This window comes from Cajanus cajan, chromosome 1, assembly GCF_000230855.2.
Source record: "Cajanus cajan strain Asha chromosome 1, NIPB_CcT2T_4, whole genome shotgun sequence".
Taxonomy (NCBI): Eukaryota; Viridiplantae; Streptophyta; class Magnoliopsida; order Fabales; family Fabaceae; genus Cajanus; species Cajanus cajan.
The window spans coordinates 9,659,627-9,679,207 of record NC_138517.1 but is presented as its reverse complement, the minus strand read 5'-3'; the positions used below and the strand labels follow the sequence as shown (position 1 = coordinate 9,679,207).

Below are 19,581 nucleotides of genomic sequence, written 5' to 3'. Positions count from 1 at the left end.
AACTTACATGACTCCCTGGGAGGCTCATGCTCGGTGGGAGTTTTCACGCTCAACGTGAAAACTTAACTAAAAGTCTTCTTTTCTCTTAAAATTTCACAAGATTTTCACTTGCTTTTCTCAATGTTTTCCAACTTTCTTATCAACTATAAAATAACAACAAAACTAAAAACATAAATTACAGACTAAAATTAACTTTCTACAAATTAGATTAAATTTTGGTTAGATCAAAGTCTTAAGTAAAAATAAATAAATAAATAAATGCTTCAAATTGCACTCCAAGATTAGAAATTATGACACTTATATAATTCTTTATTACGATGAAAAGTAATATTACGAAAAGAAGTTAATTTGGTAGGCCCACTGCAAAAGAGTGTAAAAATGCCAAGGTTTTATCAGTCCCAACTTACGCATTCGGTAGGCCCAAAGTCTACGTAAAAAACAAGCTATACCTGGACCTGATGACTTGGTGGAAAAACCCGTGGGTAAAGGACCAAAAATTATTCTTATATATAAAATAGTTTTTATTCTTAAAAATAAAGCACTTCTTAGTTCATCTAGTTAAAAAAAAAAATTCATTTTAGTATATATACATATCATTTGTTTTCTCTTTTACTCTTTGTCGTTTATTTTTATAAGCACTAAAAAAGAACAAAAATAATATATATAAAGAATAAAATGAAACATCTTTAACTATAAAGACTAAAATGAAATGTTTCTATCATAGAAAATAAAAAGTAAGGTTCATAAAACTATATATATATAAGGACCATAATAATCGAGTCTTTTTAAATATGTATGTGTGTATATATATACAGAGATCTACTTACTTTAAGAGTAAGTATGCCTAGATTTATTTCACTCAATAACTTATGTTTATATCAAATTTTAACAATTTAATTATTAAATTAAAAGTTCTTAATGTATAAATCAAATTTATAATTTAAAAAAAATTTAAAAACTATTTAATATTTTGTTTTATTAATTCAAATTGATAGATAATCATAAAAATATTTTATACGTTAATTTTATTTTATATAACGTAGTATTAAATAATTTTAAAAAAATTAAAAATTCCAGACTTAATTTATGTGTTAAAATTTTTTTAATTTAACTGTTGGATCGTTGAAATTTGTTATAAAATATTAATTATTAAATGAAGTGAGTTTAGAAAGATTTGGTTTGGGACATCAATGATTTAGTTTGTTTCTAATTTTTAATTTATTTTAATAATAATTTGATTTGATTTTTTTATTTTTCAAAATAAAACATCTTATAAGTAATTATATAACAATGCATCAAAATACTTTAAATTTATATTAGCAATTATTAATATGTATATCCAAATTCAAATAATTTATTAAATTTTAACGACTTATAACGTAATAAAGTCCTATGTAATAAAAGTTCATTAAAAAACATTAATTAAGTTATTTTTCAAATGGAGCCTTATTCAACTCTACGACGATGTCATCGATAGAAATGAAAAATTAATGGCTAAATACCTATTTTGCTCCCTTATAATCTTTTTTTTTTTTTCAATGTAGTCTCACTTTTATTTTTTGTCTCAATTTGGTTCAAAACTAATTAATTAGTTTCAATTTAGTCCCTAATAAATTAATTGGTTTTAATGTGGGACTTCCGTCCAAATTTCTTTAACTGAGTTAACTGTTGCATAGGTGGATGTCACGTGAATGCTACGTGGATGCATAGGTGGATACCACGTAGATGTCACGTGGATGCCAATTTTTTGAAAACACCTGGAACCAGAACGGCCCGTTCTGAAACCAGAATGGGTCGTTCTGGTTGCACTTTTGGTGTGTTAATTTTGCATCCGGAATGGCCCGTTCCAGGTGCAAAATTAACACACTAAAAGTGCAACCAGAACGGCCCGTTCTGGTTTCAGAACGGCCCGTTCTGGTTCCAGACTGCTACGATCAATGATTATAGTTCACGGTTGTGAATCATGGAAGGAAAAAGACCCAAGGTACAAAACATTTCAAACACTGAATTTGGTAATATTGTCAATGGAAATTGATAACTTCAATTGCTAAACAGTTAGGCTATACAATGTATTATTAAGGACAATGCAATGTATCACTAAAGGATGAACCACTTACTACCAAACTGACACTATAGTAAAGGATGAAATGACACTATATTGTCAATGAAATGACACTATACAGTAAATGATGAAATGACATTATTAATTATATTTTATTTTATTGTTTAATTGTTTTTTATTTTGTAGTAAAATTATTTTCATTTTTAATGAAGAAAAAATTTACTTACTTCAATAGTAAGTCTTGATAGATTTATTCTATTTAATAATTAATGTTCTATATCAAATTTTTAAGAATTTAATTGTTAAATTAAAAAGTTTTTCATGTATAGATCAAATTTATAAAAAAATTTAAAAAATTAAAAATCATATAATACTTCGTTAAATTAATTCAAATTAATATATAAAATATTTATTTTAAATGAATGTAAAAATTTAGAGGACACTAAAAGAAAATAAATTAATAATTTTATTATGTTTATCCTATTAATTTTTATCATTTTATTCCTCTAATTTTAAATAAGTTACAAAAAATTATAAAGTGACACTTAAATATTTTTTTAGATAGAAAGAGAAAAAGAAAAAAGTTATTACTCTATTTATAAGGCAAATGTATTTTATAAAAATAAGTAATTTTAAAATTTTTACCATAAAAAAATAATTTTCAAAATTATTACATTTTTTAATAAAATTAATAAATAATTGGTTGTTCTGTTTTGGAACGGGCCATTCTGAAATCAGAACGGCCAGTTCTGGTTTCAGAACGGCCCGTTCTAGTTTCAGAACGGACCGTTCTGGTGTACTCTTGGTGTGTAAATTTTGCATTTGGAACGGCCCGTTTCCGATGCAAAATTAACACACCAAAAGCGCATTCAGAACGGGCCGTTCTGGTACCAGGTGTTTTAAAAAAAAATTCATTCACGTGGCATCCACCTATGCATCTAGGTGGCATCCACGTGACCAATAGTTAACTCCGTTAAAGAAATTTGGACGGAAGTCCCACATTGAAATCAATTAATTTATTAGGGACCAAATTGAAACTAATTAATTAGTTTGGGACCAAATTGAGACCAAAAATAAAAGCGAGACTACATTAAAACGAAAAACGATTATAAAGGACCAAAATAGGTATTTAGCCAAAGAGTAGGAGAAAATTATATTTCCTTATTATTATTATATATATATATATATACTAAAAAGAAATGAGTTTAATGATGATACAATAACAATGTATAGTCCAATCACAATTTAATATAAATGAAGTTTGTTGACTTTTATCCTAAATTTTCTTTTTACTTTAGTAAAGTTAGTTTCTCACCTCTTAAAATAATATTTTTTATGAAAATATTAAAAATTAATCGTAAGAAAATAACAATTTTGATATATCAAATTCATGTGAAAGTAAAAATTTTCTATCCACCAAACATCTCCTAAAAATTATATAAGGTGTGATTTCTAATTAATTGACAGTAAAATAACGATCCATTCAACCTTTAAATAAAACTTATTCAAAGTCAAAGGAACCAGGATCGCCGTGGTATTGAAGATTAATTTCTATATGGTATTTAAGTATGTTCTAGCACATCTAGAAATGGTAAATTAGACGGATCACTATTAATTCAATCTTGTGTTGAGTTTTCTTTTTTATTATTTACACAAGCATGAAATTAGTTTCTGTTGCATGCACGACTATTATACTATTACAATAATTATCTTGAGTGTTTATACAAAAGATGGTTCCTGCTAATTAGTTGACGCGATGTTAAACAAAATTTATTAAATCTAATTAATGCTCATCTATAAAAATTAAAAAATATATTAACAAATAAGCTTCCCTTTGCATCGTGATCACTCTCACTCCTCCTAAAGTGTGATAAATACTACAAAATTAACCCACAAAGAGGTGTGTAAGTACATGCATGTTAGTGTTTTGTTGAAGAAAACAAGTGAAAGTCTTCACAACATTTTTTTGCTACCTCACTTCAATTCTTGAGACAATGAAGGACACCACCGCCGGCGCCGCTGCGGAGAACGCTGCCGGCGGCGGCAATAGGGCACGGAGTTCCTTTAGCCACCGTTTGGGGAGAAGGGTCATGCAAGTCGGCATGTTGCTTGTTGTGTTTGGTGTGTTGTGGATGTTCCTATATAATTCTACCTCTTTCTTTGGATTTCCTTCCTTCTCACATTATTACTTCATTGATGAGTCACCAAAGGTGAGTCTCTCTCTATGTTTGTGTGTGTGTGTTGTGTTTTGCAATTGAAATTATTGGTGGTGAAAATTGAGGAGAATGGAAGGAGTGAATTTTGTTTGGAGATTAGGCTTTTGATGTATATTTTTCATGCAAACTAATAAAAAGATGAATTTTTGAATTTTGAAACTTGGGTTTTGATTAGGTTTTTTTTTTTTAGGATGTAAATATCATAAGTAGTATCTATTATAGGGGTTTTATTTTTATTTTTTTTTTATTACTGATCTGGTCTTCTTTTCAAGCTTGCTTCTGATTGGGTTGATCAAACATTTTGCTTTTGCATGTGGGTGAGTTTGATTATTCTCTATGCAAAACTTGAACCAAAGAACCATGCTTTTTGAATTATGCAAGCTTACTTGGTTGGGATGTTATTTGTTTATTCTTTTTCTTGAGGTAAATTTGTTCGAGATATTGCCGGATAAACACTAAATCTGAATTTGTTTCAGCGAGATTCGAAACTTGATTTGTATGTGAAAAATAGTCTCGTTTTTCCATGCGTTTTGTTCATTAAAAAAAAAGTATATTGTTTTAACAGAAATGAAAAAGATAATAACTGGTTGTGCATCTGTTTTATCGATGGGAGTTGAAAGAGAATTGCGATTGCCGAATGAAATAAAGAATAAAGATATAGTAATTTAAAAATGATTAAAGAGTATAATGAAATTTTCTACTCTATGCATCTACTTTTGATAGCCTTTTCCCTCATCTCCATCTAATTACCCTTTAAGCATGGCACTAGATAAAAAAAAATTCTACTCTCTTTGCATGTCATTTTCATTGGCATGTTTTGAATTGGTATGTTTGTAATTTTCATAGGCATCTTGTAAACTTTTAAGAAATTAAAACCCATTTTTACTTTTTATTTCGTCCTCTAAACATTTTTCTTAAAAAAACATTGTTAACATTTATATAATTAAAAAAAATGTGAGACTCTTTACATAAGGTTGTGATGAGAGGATTTAGAATATGTTTATCCAACATTATTTGAGTTTATCTAGTTAAGAAGAAATGTTTGTTCAAGCACTTTTAATAAAAATCACTTTAAAAAAAATTAACAACTTATTTTCATATATAGAACAAAACTTTTAGAAAAATAATTTTTAATTGAGTTAGTAGATAGAACTTTTCTACAATTTTTACGAAGTTTATTCACATACTCATTTCTTCTTCATATTTAAACTCGACCTTCATATACTATTTTTTTTCTCTTAATTTTCTAATAATTTCAGTTGTTTCATGAGCTTTCCCATCTAATAATTATTACTTATTTTAGTTTATTTTAAGGTGTGTTGATTTAATGTGAGGTATTAATTTGTTTTTAAATTATTTATTGTAAAAATTAATAAATAATTAGTTTTTTTAATTATCATTACATAAATCTCAGATTATTCAACTTCTTGCACACTTGATGCTATTACACTCTATGAAGGGATTGGATGACTTTTATCTTTTTGAAAAGCATATTGGAACTAAACTAGTTGTTAACCTCATAGTTTTTCACTTGTCTCAATATCCCTCTCATGTGTTTGATAAAATTCCTTCTGTGAAATGTCAACTTGGATTACCAAGTGTTTGATGAAGTGTTGCCTTTATGCATCAGGCTGATTGTGAATCAAGGCTAGAGGGTGTTCTTAGAAACGCATCTATGAAGGATAAGACAGTGATAATCACAACTTTAAATGATGCATGGGCTGAGCCAGGTTCCATATTTGACCTCTTTCTTGAGAGTTTTCAGATAGGAATCCAAACACAAAAGCTTTTAAATCATTTGGTGGTATTAACTTGGGACCAAAAAGCACATGCTCGTTGCCTTGCTTTGCACAAACATTGTCACCAACTTGAAACTAAAAGTGATGACAATTTCACCGGTGAAGTATTTTTCATGACCCCAAACTACCTACACATGATGTGGACAAGAACTAAATTACTTGGTTCTATCCTTGATATGGGATACAACTTTGTGTTCACGGTATACATATTATATATACATACACAAGACTTTTTTGGATGAACCTTTTCAAACTCTCTAGAAGAAGAAAAAAAATAGTCAAGAAAAAAATAGAAATAATATTCTCTATAAACTAAAATTTGCTTATAAATAAACTAAAAATAAAGTTTGGGAGAAACAATAATAGAGCTTATACAAATTAGTTTTAATTTGCATTAGTTTTATCTAATAGAAAATTTTAGTTCATTTTTTCTTCATATTTTTTTCTCTTAAAAGTTTTTATAGGGAAATTTATTTAAACAAAAATATACTTATTTTGCAAAAGAAACTTCTTGAGATCTTTACCATATGCACACACACACAACCACACAAGACAATAGATCTATTTGGGTAACCTTCTTCTTATACACTTTTTGAAGAAAAAATAAATAAATAAATAAATAAATAGGTTAAAATAAATCTATCTAGAAGTTAAAACTAATTTATTAATAAATTTAAAATAAAAATTTTTAAAAAACTAATAGGAAGTTTTTACAAATGAGCTTATATATAAGCTAATAATTTTAATTTATAAAACAACTTATTTCCTTTTTATTTTATTTTTTTCCCTCTTAAAAATATTTTTGGAGAAATATAATCAAACAAATCCGATGTATAACACTTTAGATTAAAAGTTGAATACACAAATTATTTTTCTTTTGCAGGATACTGATATAATGTGGCTTAGAGATCCCTTCAAAGAGTTTTACAAAGATGCTGATTTCCAAATAGCATGTGATTATTTCAATGGCAATTCCCATGACTTAAAAAACCTTCCAAATGGAGGGTTTAAATATGTGAAATCGAATAACCGATCTATTTGGTTCTACAAGTTTTGGTTCAACTCTAGGAATGTTGACCCAAGGTTGAATGAGCAAGATGTGTTCAACAATATCAAAACGAACCCTTTAGTTTCCAACATGAAGCTAAAGATTAGGTTCCTTAGCACTAGCTATTTTGGAGGGTTTTGTGAGGCTAGCAAGGACCTCAAGAAGGTCTCAACAATGCATGCCAATTGTTGTGTTGGTTTAGAAAATAAAGTCAATGATCTCAAAATTTTGCTTGAGGATTGGAAGAAGTATGTAGCATTGTCTGAAAATGAGAAAAAACAGTCACATCTTTCTTGGAGCGTACCACAAAGTTGCAGGTAATGTAAATGATTTTTGTTAATTATTGATTCATTTTTCAGAAAACACATTATAATTTTATTGGGTTAGAATAATTTCAATGTTTTAAAATATATTATAATTATCTAATATTTTCTTTTAGAAAAAAATTATGTACGAAAAGTTTAAAGTAATTTTACATTGTTAAAATCACAAATTACAATTATACTAAATTTATTGATTTTTACAATAATTACCTTAAAAATTATAAAACAATATCTTTTTATTGGTTGATTGTGAAAGAAGAAGAAAAATTCGCTAACGAAACATGGTCATTAAACTCTTTTTTTTTTTTTGTGTGTTGATCATAGATTTTTGAATTTGAATTTGACCTATTAGTGATAATCCGTGTACAAAAATATAATAGGATTAGTTATTATGTATATTTTTTTGTGAAAAATTGCCTCTGAAACTGTCGTGTAATTTTTTTTTATTAATATTTATAATAACTATTTTTTACATTTGTATAATTATTACTTTAAAAAATATGTTTGTCGTAATTTTTATTAATTAATAGTATGACAATCTATAAAAATTAAATTCTATATTTTAAATTAATTATAAATTTGGATAATATGCAATTCTACTCACTACAAGAAAATTGATATATAATAATAACACACACCTGATAGTGACACTATATATGTCACTAAAAATTATTTTTACATATACAATAAATATAATATATATTAGTATATTGTGTGTAGGTATAGGCTATAGTGACACACAAAATATGTTGTTAAATCTTATTCAAAATAAACGCTAAAATTATGTGTAATTATATGTCAAATAGATATATATCTACATATATTGTGTCTATAGTGATATTTTTTGTATGTCATTATATATAATATTTTTTATAATGACTCCGAATAAATTTACAAGAGTTGAAGAAGAAAATTGAGCCTGATAATTGATAAGAATAAAATCAAAATTTGACTAAACGGGTGGTTGGATGAGATGAAGTTCCACAAATCACACGTACAAATGAAAATAATAACATGTCAATTCATTTGGTAGAATATATTGTTTTTTAAGAAAAAAAAACTATAACATATCTAATTTTTTCTACTGCAAACATCATTTAATGGAGGGTTCAATTAATTTATGTTGCTATAATTAATGGATATCGTTTTCTGTCTCTATTTGTATATATAATGTTCAAAATTGTTGACATCATGCAGGACGTCCTTTCAACGTGCCAAACAAAGGAAGGAAAACTAAGGGAGGTTGTATAAAGATAGTCAAATTGTATGATATTCTTTAACAAAAGCATATTTCTTTTTTAGAAAATATTGTAAATTTTTTTTATTTTTTTCTCCAATTAAACAACCCAATAAGTAATTATTTTCATAATTTTAATTACAATGCACAGATAGTATAAATAAAGTTTTTTTTTTCTTTTTTACTTTCATCAACTGGTAAATCTATAATAATATTATATACTTTTTGTAATATTATTTTACTAGTAAAATTAAAGTAATTTTTAATTACTTGATGAGTATAAAATATCTGCATTTTATAATTTATTTTTTCTTTTAACTTTGCCCTAGGAGTTTTTTAAATTGATTTGGTTACGTTTATCCTTTGATTTTGAAGGTTGGAGAATGATTCACTCAAATATTGGATCTGCGTTGCCAAACTAATCCTTGTGTCATGGAAAGGAAAAGTGTAGAAATGGTACCCACATCACATTAAAAATGTGGTAAACAGATAAAAAAAAAAAAAAACTTCATACTTCTTTCAATACTTTTATGTTTGTAAGAGTTTAATTTCTTTTTTCTGTTCAAAATTGTACTATATAAGTTGAGAGTGAAAAAAATTCTCCCACTCATGTGATAGTAAAATAATCTTTAGATATATTTTGTCAAAATAAATGAAAAGTCATTACATTTTATTTTAATCGACCATTTATTTAGTAATATATTCAAAAGTTATTTTTAATCTCACATGAATAAAAGACTATTTATAATAGTTAGTTTAAATGTAAAACTCTGTATAATTATTTAAACTTCTATAATTGGGTCGGCTTTAGTGATTTTAATAGTGTAATCTATCTTTGGTTCAATTTTCCATTCTTATTTTGTTTACATTATTGTTTTTCTTTCTTCTTTTTTTTTTTTTTAAATGTTGAGTTGGTGAAGGCTGAAGCCCAAATTGTTGATTCTGATCATCAGGCTTAGCCCAACAAATATTTTTTTGCATTGTTTCCACTGGATCACTATTTTGTTTAGTTGTCCAGTGTTGATTTAAGGCCTGGTTTGTGTAGTTATATATTTCCAGGGTATACTATTTGCAGCCCATTTCTCTTTACACCCTCGGCCCTTTTTTTTTTTTATACTTTTTTTATAAAAATAACTAATTAATAACCCATACATATGCAAAGGTATTTTTTTTTTCTAATTACTTGTGAGATAAGTATTATTTAAATAATTTTGTATTAAATTAAAATAAAATAATAACATGAAAATGTGTGTAAAGGAAAAATTATGATGCAAATTATATATTAGATACAAATGAAATTCATATTTATGAATTGTTGTAATATAACAAAATATGATCATTCTACCTTTGGTTAAAATATTTAATTGAATAATACAAAATATTATATGAAATGTAAGCATCATATTCTATGCAGTTAAATAAATAAGTTGTAGAAGTCTAATTACAAAATAATTGAAATCATGCTAATACAGATAATGTAGTATTCTTCAATCGACTATTTTAAAAATTAAACTATCAAAATATATAAAATTAAAAAAAATACGAAAAATGCAGTACTTACACATAATAGTTGAATTTTTAACAAAAAAAACTTCTCTCTTTTTAGACATTAATTTTTGTTATAAATAAGACAAATCACTTATGTAATAAAGCACTTATTTGACTAACATGATATTAACCATAATAACAAATATATATATATATATATATATATATATTATGAATAAATTTTTAAAAAAATGATTAATAATTCATTTCATTGTCATGTAACTAAAATTTGATCAATCCTAAATTATCTTTAATATTGGTTATCTTTAAACTTTTGAGTATCCATCACTTGAGTTCAGACATTTCTAAAGTTAGTTTATAATGGAGCTGTCAAAATGGGTTCCAACCCGTGGGCCAACCCGACTCACCTTGAAAATAGGTCGAGCAAAAAAAAATGAAAATTTTTATAATGAATCAAAAAATGTAACCCGGTCCACCCAATCTAAACCCGTGATGGGTTAGGCTGCCCACCTAACCCACTTAACCATTTATTACTATATGTGTATTATTTTAATAAGACACAATTTTTTTTTGTAGATAAAGATAAAGTTAATGTTAAACAACATGAAATTGTTATAAATTTATTTACTCAAGCTTCCAACAAAGTCTAATATTGATGAACAATCACTCTCATGAAAAAAATTATTTTTTATTTTGATTATTTAAAGTTTTTCACTTTTTAATTTAAGTTTAATGATTTATGCATGATACTTAATCTGACATTTTTTACTTTAGATTAGAGATTATTTTAGATTAGAGTTTATTTTAAATTATAATTTTTTAAAAAAAATTGGCGGTTCGGCCTGTTTAGTCTACCAACTTGTGATGGACTAGGTCGGATTAGAAAATTTTGGATATTAAAGTTGGTGGGCCGGCCGAATCAACTCAATTAAAAAATGGGTTAAGGTGAGTTTGGTCAAACGAGTGAAACTAACCCTTTTTGACAGTTCTAGTTTATAATATCTCTTAGCCAACAATGATAATATTTTTTTATTTATGATATTGTTTAATTGGTGCTGAATTTTATTAAAAAAACTTCAAACGAAAAATGTTAGTAAAAAAAAACTTTAATAGTCCTAAATTTTAGCTATATTACAAACATATCCACCAAGAATTATCTTCTTTTTTTTTGTCAATATGATTTTTATAAATATCATATTTATTTTATTGATCTCTTTATAACTTAATTTTTTTATATTTTAAATAAGATACACCAGATAAAGTAAAAAATGAAATAGTACAAAAATTAAAGATAACAAAAAATTAAATATTTCTATTTAAACTCAGTATTTCATTAATTTTTTGAAATTTTTATCTTTTAAACTTTAAATGTAAAGTACATATAATCTTTTAAATAGTTATTAGTTTAGCTGTTTTATTTTTTTATAACAAAATTATATTTTAGTGAAAAAAGTTTACAAATCTCATAATTATGGTCTTTTTTTGGTAACAGACATATTTACAAATTTTTATTATAAATTGTTAGATAATTTGATAAAGTTAAAAAAAATTTATATTTGAGGGTTAAAATTTAGGGTTTAGGATTTATGTTTTAGGGTATAAGGTTTTGAGGTTTAGGCTTTTTTAGGTTTAGGATTTAGAATTTTATTTAATGGCTTAATTTTCTTATAATATAATTAATTTTTGGTAAAAAAATTTAATAAATCTCATAATTTTTCCAGTGATTATTTTGTATTTTAAAATTTTAAAATTTAGATATTTTGATAAATTAAAAAATATTTTATAATAGAATTATCTTTTAGTAAAAATGATTTACAAATATCATAATTATTTTGATGATTATTTTTGTAATTGATATATTTAAAACTTAACTTTCTCGTAATTAATCAACCACTTATTTTGTAGTTAACATGATTAACTATCAAAGTAAACACGTTCTTTATCAATTATCATGATTAACTAGTTCGTTAGATGATTATTAGAAAGAGTTAGGATAGAGAAATATGTTTTTTGATGAGGGAAAAAGTCTATAAGGAGACTTCTTTTTATTAAAACAATCAATCTATAAAAACCCTAATAGAATAAATCTAGCACGGATATGACAGCAGAGCACTTGATGCGGTGAAATTAGCGCTTCTTCTAGACGTCCAAGTCTCCCACGACAAGGGGCGCCCAACCTCGCCTACGCACGGTGCTGCGCCAAACCCTCTATGTCGAAGAGAGAGAGAGTCTTCTTATTTATTTTAATTAAATAATTTTAAATTATTAAAATATCCTTGTATTGGGAGTAGGCCAATACCCCCTCGGATCGAGTACTCCCATTAGGCCGAGTACCCCCTCAGGCCGAGTACCCATCAGCCAATGAGTAGGTCGAGTACCCCCTCAAGCCAAGTACCTATCAGGCCAATGAATAGGCCGAGTACCTCCCTTAGGCCGAGTACTCCCTTAAGTCGAGCACCCCCTCAGGCTGAGTACCCATCAGGCCAATGAATAGGTCGAACACCCCTTCGGCCAATGAATAGGCCAAACACCCCTTCGGCCAATGAACATGTTGAATACCCCCTTGGCCGATGAACATACCGAATGGGTATTCAACTGTAACGAAATTTCACGAGAAAAAGGAAAGCAAGTATTAATTACATTAAACACATCCACGTTAGCTGTAATCAATGTGCAAAACCTCGTGCACTAGCCCAATAATCCAGAAAGCCCACCAGGCCCAAAAACGTCACTATAAATATGGTATTGATGGGACATGTATGATTATTTAATACAACAACCTTTATTGCTCTGTACCGAATACTTACTTGAGCGTTGGAGTGCCTTTGCATGTACCCTCCCCACCATTCGGAGACAGAACTTAGCTTGCATTTAGAACTCAGAAGACTAATCAAGAAGGAGGAGAGGAGGAGTGTTCTTAGCAGGAACAATCCTTATTACAAATTAATTGAAACAGAGAATGAATGATTTTTTTGACAAAAATTTCCATTTATATATATATATATATATATATATATATATATATACATATATATATATATATGGAAGAATGATTTATTTACTCTAATTAATAAATTATGTTAGTTGAATTAAAAACTTTTAATATAAATTTATAAAATTTACAAATTATTTAATACTTTATTTTATTAGTTCAAATTGATAAATAATTATATATATTGATTTGAATTAATAAAATGGAGTATCAAATGATTTTTAAAATTTTAAAATATTTGTAAACTTATCTATACTTTAAGAATTTTTAATAAAGAGAGTCAACCAACCATTAAATTAAAAAAATCTTAATACATATATCAAATTTATAAAATTTAATAAAATTTGAAAATTATTTGATATTCTGTTTCATTAATTCAAATTAATGTATAAAATATATTTATGATATTTATACTTTACAAATTGATTTATACTTTAAAAAATTTTAATTCAATGATTAGATAATTATAATTTAATATAAAATATAAAATATTAAATAAAATAAATCTATCAAAATTTACTCTTAAAATAAATAAATTATATATATATATATATATATATAATGAGTTAAATGATAGATTTTGTTTTGACTTATAGTTGATAAAAGCTTATGTCCAAGTGTAATTGCAATAAATATTTAGAAAATGATGTGTATATTAATCACACCCCACTAGAGGATTGTCCCTCATAAAAGAAATATGTAGTTTCATAAAAAAGGAATAAGCAAAAGAAGTTTCCAAAAGATTAAAAAAGATAAATAAAAAGAAAGAAGGGAAGATGATGTTATGAGAAACATACGTACATTGAGCGTAAACTCAGCCAAACATACCCCAAAAAACAAATAGAATCATTGTACGTGACTCGTCCAAACCAAATGGATAACCTAACGAACTAGTGCCCTACCAATTTTATAAAATTGTTGATAATAATATCTGATTTTAAAAATTTTACTAAAAAGTGGATATTGATGTGCATTTTATAACAAAAGTTACAAATTATGATAACATTAACTTTAATCTTCGAATATAACATATAGTGTGAGTGTTTTTAAGAACTAGTTTTCGAAGGGAGTATTTTTAGAATTTTTTTAATTAATTATCTAATTCAAATTTGTTTATTTATTATGTTTATTTATAAATTAAAATTAATATTTTAAAATCAATTCTCAATAATTAAAAATAATTTTATATTTTGATATATATTATTTATTTTAAATCAAGAGATAATTTATATATTTAAAAATATTTATTTACATAAATTTTAAATTATTTTATAAATTAAAATATAATATTTATTTATATGTGTAATTTATTATAAAATTTAGTTATAACAAACATTTAATATTTAGAATGCACAAATTAAAATATTAGTGTGAGATCCAAAGCCCTTGTTCCATTGTTTCTTTTCTTCCCCTCTTCACTCTCATTTCTTCCTGAAGCTCCTTCATTGTGGTTTTCTTTCTCAAGGCTGAAGTGGTGGAGCTTAGGCTGTGAAGAAAGATTTTCTTCCTCCATCCTTTTCTTCCTCTCCATTCTCTTCTTTTCCGTTCTTCTCTTCTTCTTCCTCATGGAGCTTGAGATTGAGGTAAGGGAAGCTAGAACTCGAATTTGTCACACATTTTGGGTTGCATGTAGTTCGATCTTCATCTAGGATGTGATTTGGGGGCTGATTAATTGAGCTGGGTTGGTTGCATGTTGAAAAGTTGAAACCCTGTGGTTGTTCTTGATGATCTCTTGAATCTTGGTGCATGCATGTTGTGATTCTTGATGTTTTTGGGTTGCATGTGGTTGGTAGTGTTGCATTTGAGTTGTAGCATGGATTGGGTCTCCTTGGATTACAGGTTCATGGAGGATTTGAGTGAAAACGAAGGTGAAATCTATGGAGTTTTAGAAACTCAGAAACTCACAGCTATAGCCGTGGAGGAAAAATGAACTTTTAGAAACCCACAGCTATAGTCGTGGAGGAAAAATGAACTTTTAGAAACTCATAGCCATAGCCGTGGGAGGGAAAAACGTGATGATAGAGACTTGTAGCCATGACTGTGGTTTTGCAGCCATGGCTATGGGGGGGAAATGGAGTGGCAGAGACTTGCAGCCATGGTTGTGGATTTGCAGTCATAACTATGAAAAAAAAATTGGAGTGGCAGAAACTTGCAGCCATGGCTGTGGATTTGCAGCCATGGCCATGGGAAGGAAACTAAGCTGGCAGAAATCTAGAGCTAAAACATTGAATTGAGCGCTGCAGAGGTGAGTGTATATGACCGAATTTGGTCTTTAGGTCTTCATGAAAGTTGTAGCCTTGGATGTTAGCTTTTCAATGGTGTTGAAATCACCCAAAAAGGATGTCTAGAGCTCCAGTTATGACCTTTTTAGTGAGAAAAGGTCAAGCTGTCAACATTTAGGAGAATGGTTGCGATTTTTACAATTTTTAACAAGGTAGGTGATGGAATTAGGACTGGGTGTCTTATGAGAGTTGTAGGAAACATTCTTATCTTTCATATGAGATAAGGATGAGACTCATTGGAGTAGTCCTGATACACTGTTTTATGTGAAGGTTGCCATTTCACAATAAGTGATTTGGTTAAGTTAAAAGTTATTTTGGGTGCTTAGGTTGATGTATGTTGTTTATATGTGTAAGTTGGCTTAATAAATGAGTTGTAAATATGTAGTATGAGTTGTATTATGTGATGAAAATGTTGTGTGCTAATATATATATATGATTTATAAATGATTAATATTGTTGAAAGCTACTTTTAAGTTGTAAGTTGCCTTAAAGTTGTTTAGTTGTTTAAAGTTGTTGAAGTTGAGATTTTGATGACTATAGTTGTTGAAATTGTTACTCAAGATGTTATTATGTTGCTCATTGTTGTAAAGGTGACTATTGTTGTAAAGTTATTAAGATGCCTATTGTTGTGACGTTGTCAAGTTGGGATATATGGCTAAGATATATGTTTTATGTTGAAATACATAGTACTAAGGTGATAAGTTGAAAGTTATTTTTAAAGTTGGATCCCTTAGTACTGTGTGGACGACATGGAAGTAGTTGACCCATGTCATGGTTGAATGACTAATTTGAGTAAGATATCTAGTTAGAGATGTAGTCTTTGACTAGGTACTGGAGGGTGCGTGGTACTTGGAGGGCAGTGAGTGGGTTAACTCCTTATGTGGATTGGTGATGCAAGCCAAGGTCGTGGTAGACCCATACCCAAACCCTTCTGCCCTGACAGTAGTACTGGACCTCCGAGTCTGAGTGGCACATGAGCAATCGCTTATTGTTGTTTATACCTGGTCCTCTTCGGAGTTCCTAACAATGCCCTATACCTAACCTGGTTAAGATAGGTCAAACATTGGATTTGGCAGGGTTTATGCCACCTAGACTGCTCAACCACAGTTGTTGGAGATCTCCTAGTTGTATATGCGTGACGATGCATTAGTTGATGTTGCATGTGTTGTTGCATTCAAGTTGTATATAATGTTATATGAATGAGTTGATAGTTGAATTATTGTGTTAAAAACTATGTGCGGATTGAGATAGTTGTGGCGCTCTGAAAGCCTAATTTGTTGAAAAACCCTCCTTGGGAAGTTGTCCCTTGGAGTGGATGATGTGTTGTTCTCCTCTAGGACTTAGTTGGTCCTGTGTGTGGGCAAGGTCAAGGCGCACGTGTATGAAGCGACCACGGTATATGGGTCAGGCCGAGCTATACCGATTATAAGCGGCCAATTGATCAGTAAAGTACGATGTGTTGAAAATGTTGTTGCTATTATGATGAGTTGTCTAATAGTTTGTGTTGAGGTGTTCATATTGTGTTGATTAGTGTTGATGTATTGAATTAAGTTGAAATGATGTTAAGATGTGTAGTATTGTCCTCTGTGTTGGACGTGAAGATGTTTATATAGTTGATTGTGTTGCATATTTAATTATTATGAGTTGTTTATTGTCTCTAGCTTACCTTTGCATGTTTCCATGTGGTTTGGACTGCGATGATCATACGATGTATGGGAGTAGGGCAGCATAGGCTGGGAGATAGTTGCTAGAGGCCACAGGAGATGCTTGGAGTGGATGTTTTCTTTTGTAGGCTACCTTATAGTAACATATTTTGTTATATATAGGTGTTCTTAGTTGTTTGCTTGACAACTTGTATTGTAAATATTTTTATTATACTATTTTAATATATATTTCAGAAGTGTGTAGTATTGTTCTGTAGTGTGACGGTCATGGCAGGTCGTTACAATTAGTAATAAAAATGTATCATTATTTATGGACAAAAATCAAGAATAAAGTTACATATTATCATTGACTTTAATTAAGTAAAGATTATATATATATATATTTATTTTTCTTTTAAGAATTATATTATAATGTGATTTTTAACTTTTAAAAATATTCTCTCAGCTGATGAAATAAAAAAATTATATATATGAAGGATTATATTTCGGGGAGATTGGTCTCTCCCTATCAATTAAGAGAATGTTTTTCGAAATTTAAAAAAATCTTGCTATAAAATAATTTTCTACCTTAACAACTAAGAGATCAATATTTTAAAAAAGTTAAAGATTTACATTATAATAGACTATAGGCTCCAGATATTATGTATCTCTAACAATTATATTAACCTATACAAAAAATTATGAAATGAACTAATGTTTAAACAAAAAGAATCATAAAATGGTGAAAAACATATTTTAACACATCATTATGAGTTTCATAATATTTACAAAAAAGAGTCATAAAATGGTGAAAAGCATATTTTAACACATCATTCTGAGTTTCATAATATTTACGTAAGTAAATTTAATCAGATAAATTTCATATCTTGAATTTATAAAATAAATAATTTAAAATTATGTTCCAAAATAAGAAAAAAATCACTATTTTAAAAACACACTATTAACTCAATTTTAAAAGTTAAAGAGCTCAAATCAATTTTTTAAAATAAAAAACTAAAATAAATTTCACAATAAGATAAAGTAACAAAACTTTAGTCTTTTATAATATAATCTTAGATTCGTATAATTTGTGAAAAGAACATAGTTGTGACGTCATAATAAATTGTGGGTTCTTTTTTTAATTTATAAGGGGTTCTTGCTAGTTACGTAATTAACTATTAGTTTCATGTTGATTAAGACAAGAAGCACATTTTCCGTTTATAGCCACAAGTATTATCAAAGAGTTAAACTTCGTTATTTTTCTGAGTACGAATGATGCCTAGAATTAAACAATTGAAAACCTTTTAAGTTTGTCATCTTACTCATATACCACTCTTAGTTTTTGATCTTAAATAAATAATAAAGATGAAGCAATAATGGAATTCTGTACTTGCATTGCATTACACGTCATTTTGCACTTTAATTATTAGGGTAGGCATAAGATTCCACCATTTGCATGCATGAGTGGCCACCAATAAATCATCGATTTATCACTCCCTACACTCATGACCATAACACATGCCACCAAATTTGCTGATCAAAGTGGCAATACAAACAATTTCTAGCTCATTTTACTCCTTTATTAAACACATTTCCTTCTACATTATTTATATATATATAAATCAAACTCAATATCAAGCCATTACAATAACTCACACAAGTTGTTTAACTAATTGAGTTAAATTCTTTGGTATAAAAAGCTTTAAAAAGTTTATAAATTTAATTGTCAATTAAAAACAAACTATAGTAGTTAGTTATGATAATTTTTTTACTTTTACTCTTTTACATCGACCCTTACATTTTGAGGTAAAATTAAAAGCTTTTATTCTTGTATCAATTTTGTGGATCTAATACACTCTCATTCGAATTAATATATCATTTATAACTTATTATTAACGACCAGTGAGAAAGGGAGAGTTCTTGTCTCTTTACATTTTGATTAAAATAAATAAATAAAAGAGAGAGAATTTTGTGAGTAGTTATAGGTAGTGAATAATTTAAAAGAGTAGTTAATGGATAAGATAGTGGATAGTCTAAAAACTAAAAACTAATTAAAGAACAAAGTAGTCTAATAAAAAATGGAAACTAAGAAGGAATATTTTCTTTGTTAAGTTATATATATATATATATATATATATATATATATATATATATATATATATATATATATATATATATATATATATATATATAATGTTTATGATTTTTTTGGTCGTTGACTAAGTATCTCTACAAATATAATTATGAATTTGAGTAAAAAATAATAGTTATGGCTAAACAAAATCTTAATTTTCTAATGTGGTTCATAGATTCAAATTTTGATTTCGCATGATTTACTTGAAATCAAATTTGACTTCCTCTCTTAAAAAGAAATCTATTTTTGTCACGATTAATTACTACTCGATTGTCGTTGATTAAGAGAAAAAGGAAAATGAGTGATTTAGCAGGTAGCTTCTTTTTATATCTTTTG

The 19,581-nt window shown here is 27.6% G+C and overlaps 1 protein-coding gene across 1 annotated transcript; it reads left to right on the top strand.

Moving 5' to 3' along the window:
- The first annotated feature begins 3,614 nt into the window (after positions 1–3,614).
- On the top strand, positions 3,615–9,360 carry LOC109804473 (uncharacterized protein At4g15970). Its single transcript, XM_020366305.3, has 5 exons — positions 3,615–4,272; positions 5,909–6,277; positions 6,961–7,442; positions 8,646–8,712; positions 9,061–9,360. Exons 1-4 carry the CDS (start codon positions 4,057–4,059, stop codon positions 8,683–8,685), a joined length of 1,107 nt encoding a protein of 368 aa, XP_020221894.1. The 5' UTR covers positions 3,615–4,056; the 3' UTR covers positions 8,686–8,712; positions 9,061–9,360.
- The last annotated feature ends 10,221 nt before the right edge of the window (positions 9,361–19,581 follow it).

What these genes read in the sequence shown, in the direction of transcription:
- LOC109804473 (XM_020366305.3), top strand. Translation starts at nt 4,057, where the DNA reads ATGAAGGACACCACCGCCGGCGCCGCTGCGGAGAACGCTGCCGGCGGC. An exon ending in GATACAACTTTGTGTTCACG is followed by an intron (nt 6,278 to 6,960) that starts GTATACATATTA and finishes TTTCTTTTGCAG; the next exon opens with GATACTGATATAATGTGGCT. An exon ending in AGCGTACCACAAAGTTGCAG is followed by an intron (nt 7,443 to 8,645) that starts GTAATGTAAATG and finishes GACATCATGCAG; the next exon opens with GACGTCCTTTCAACGTGCCA.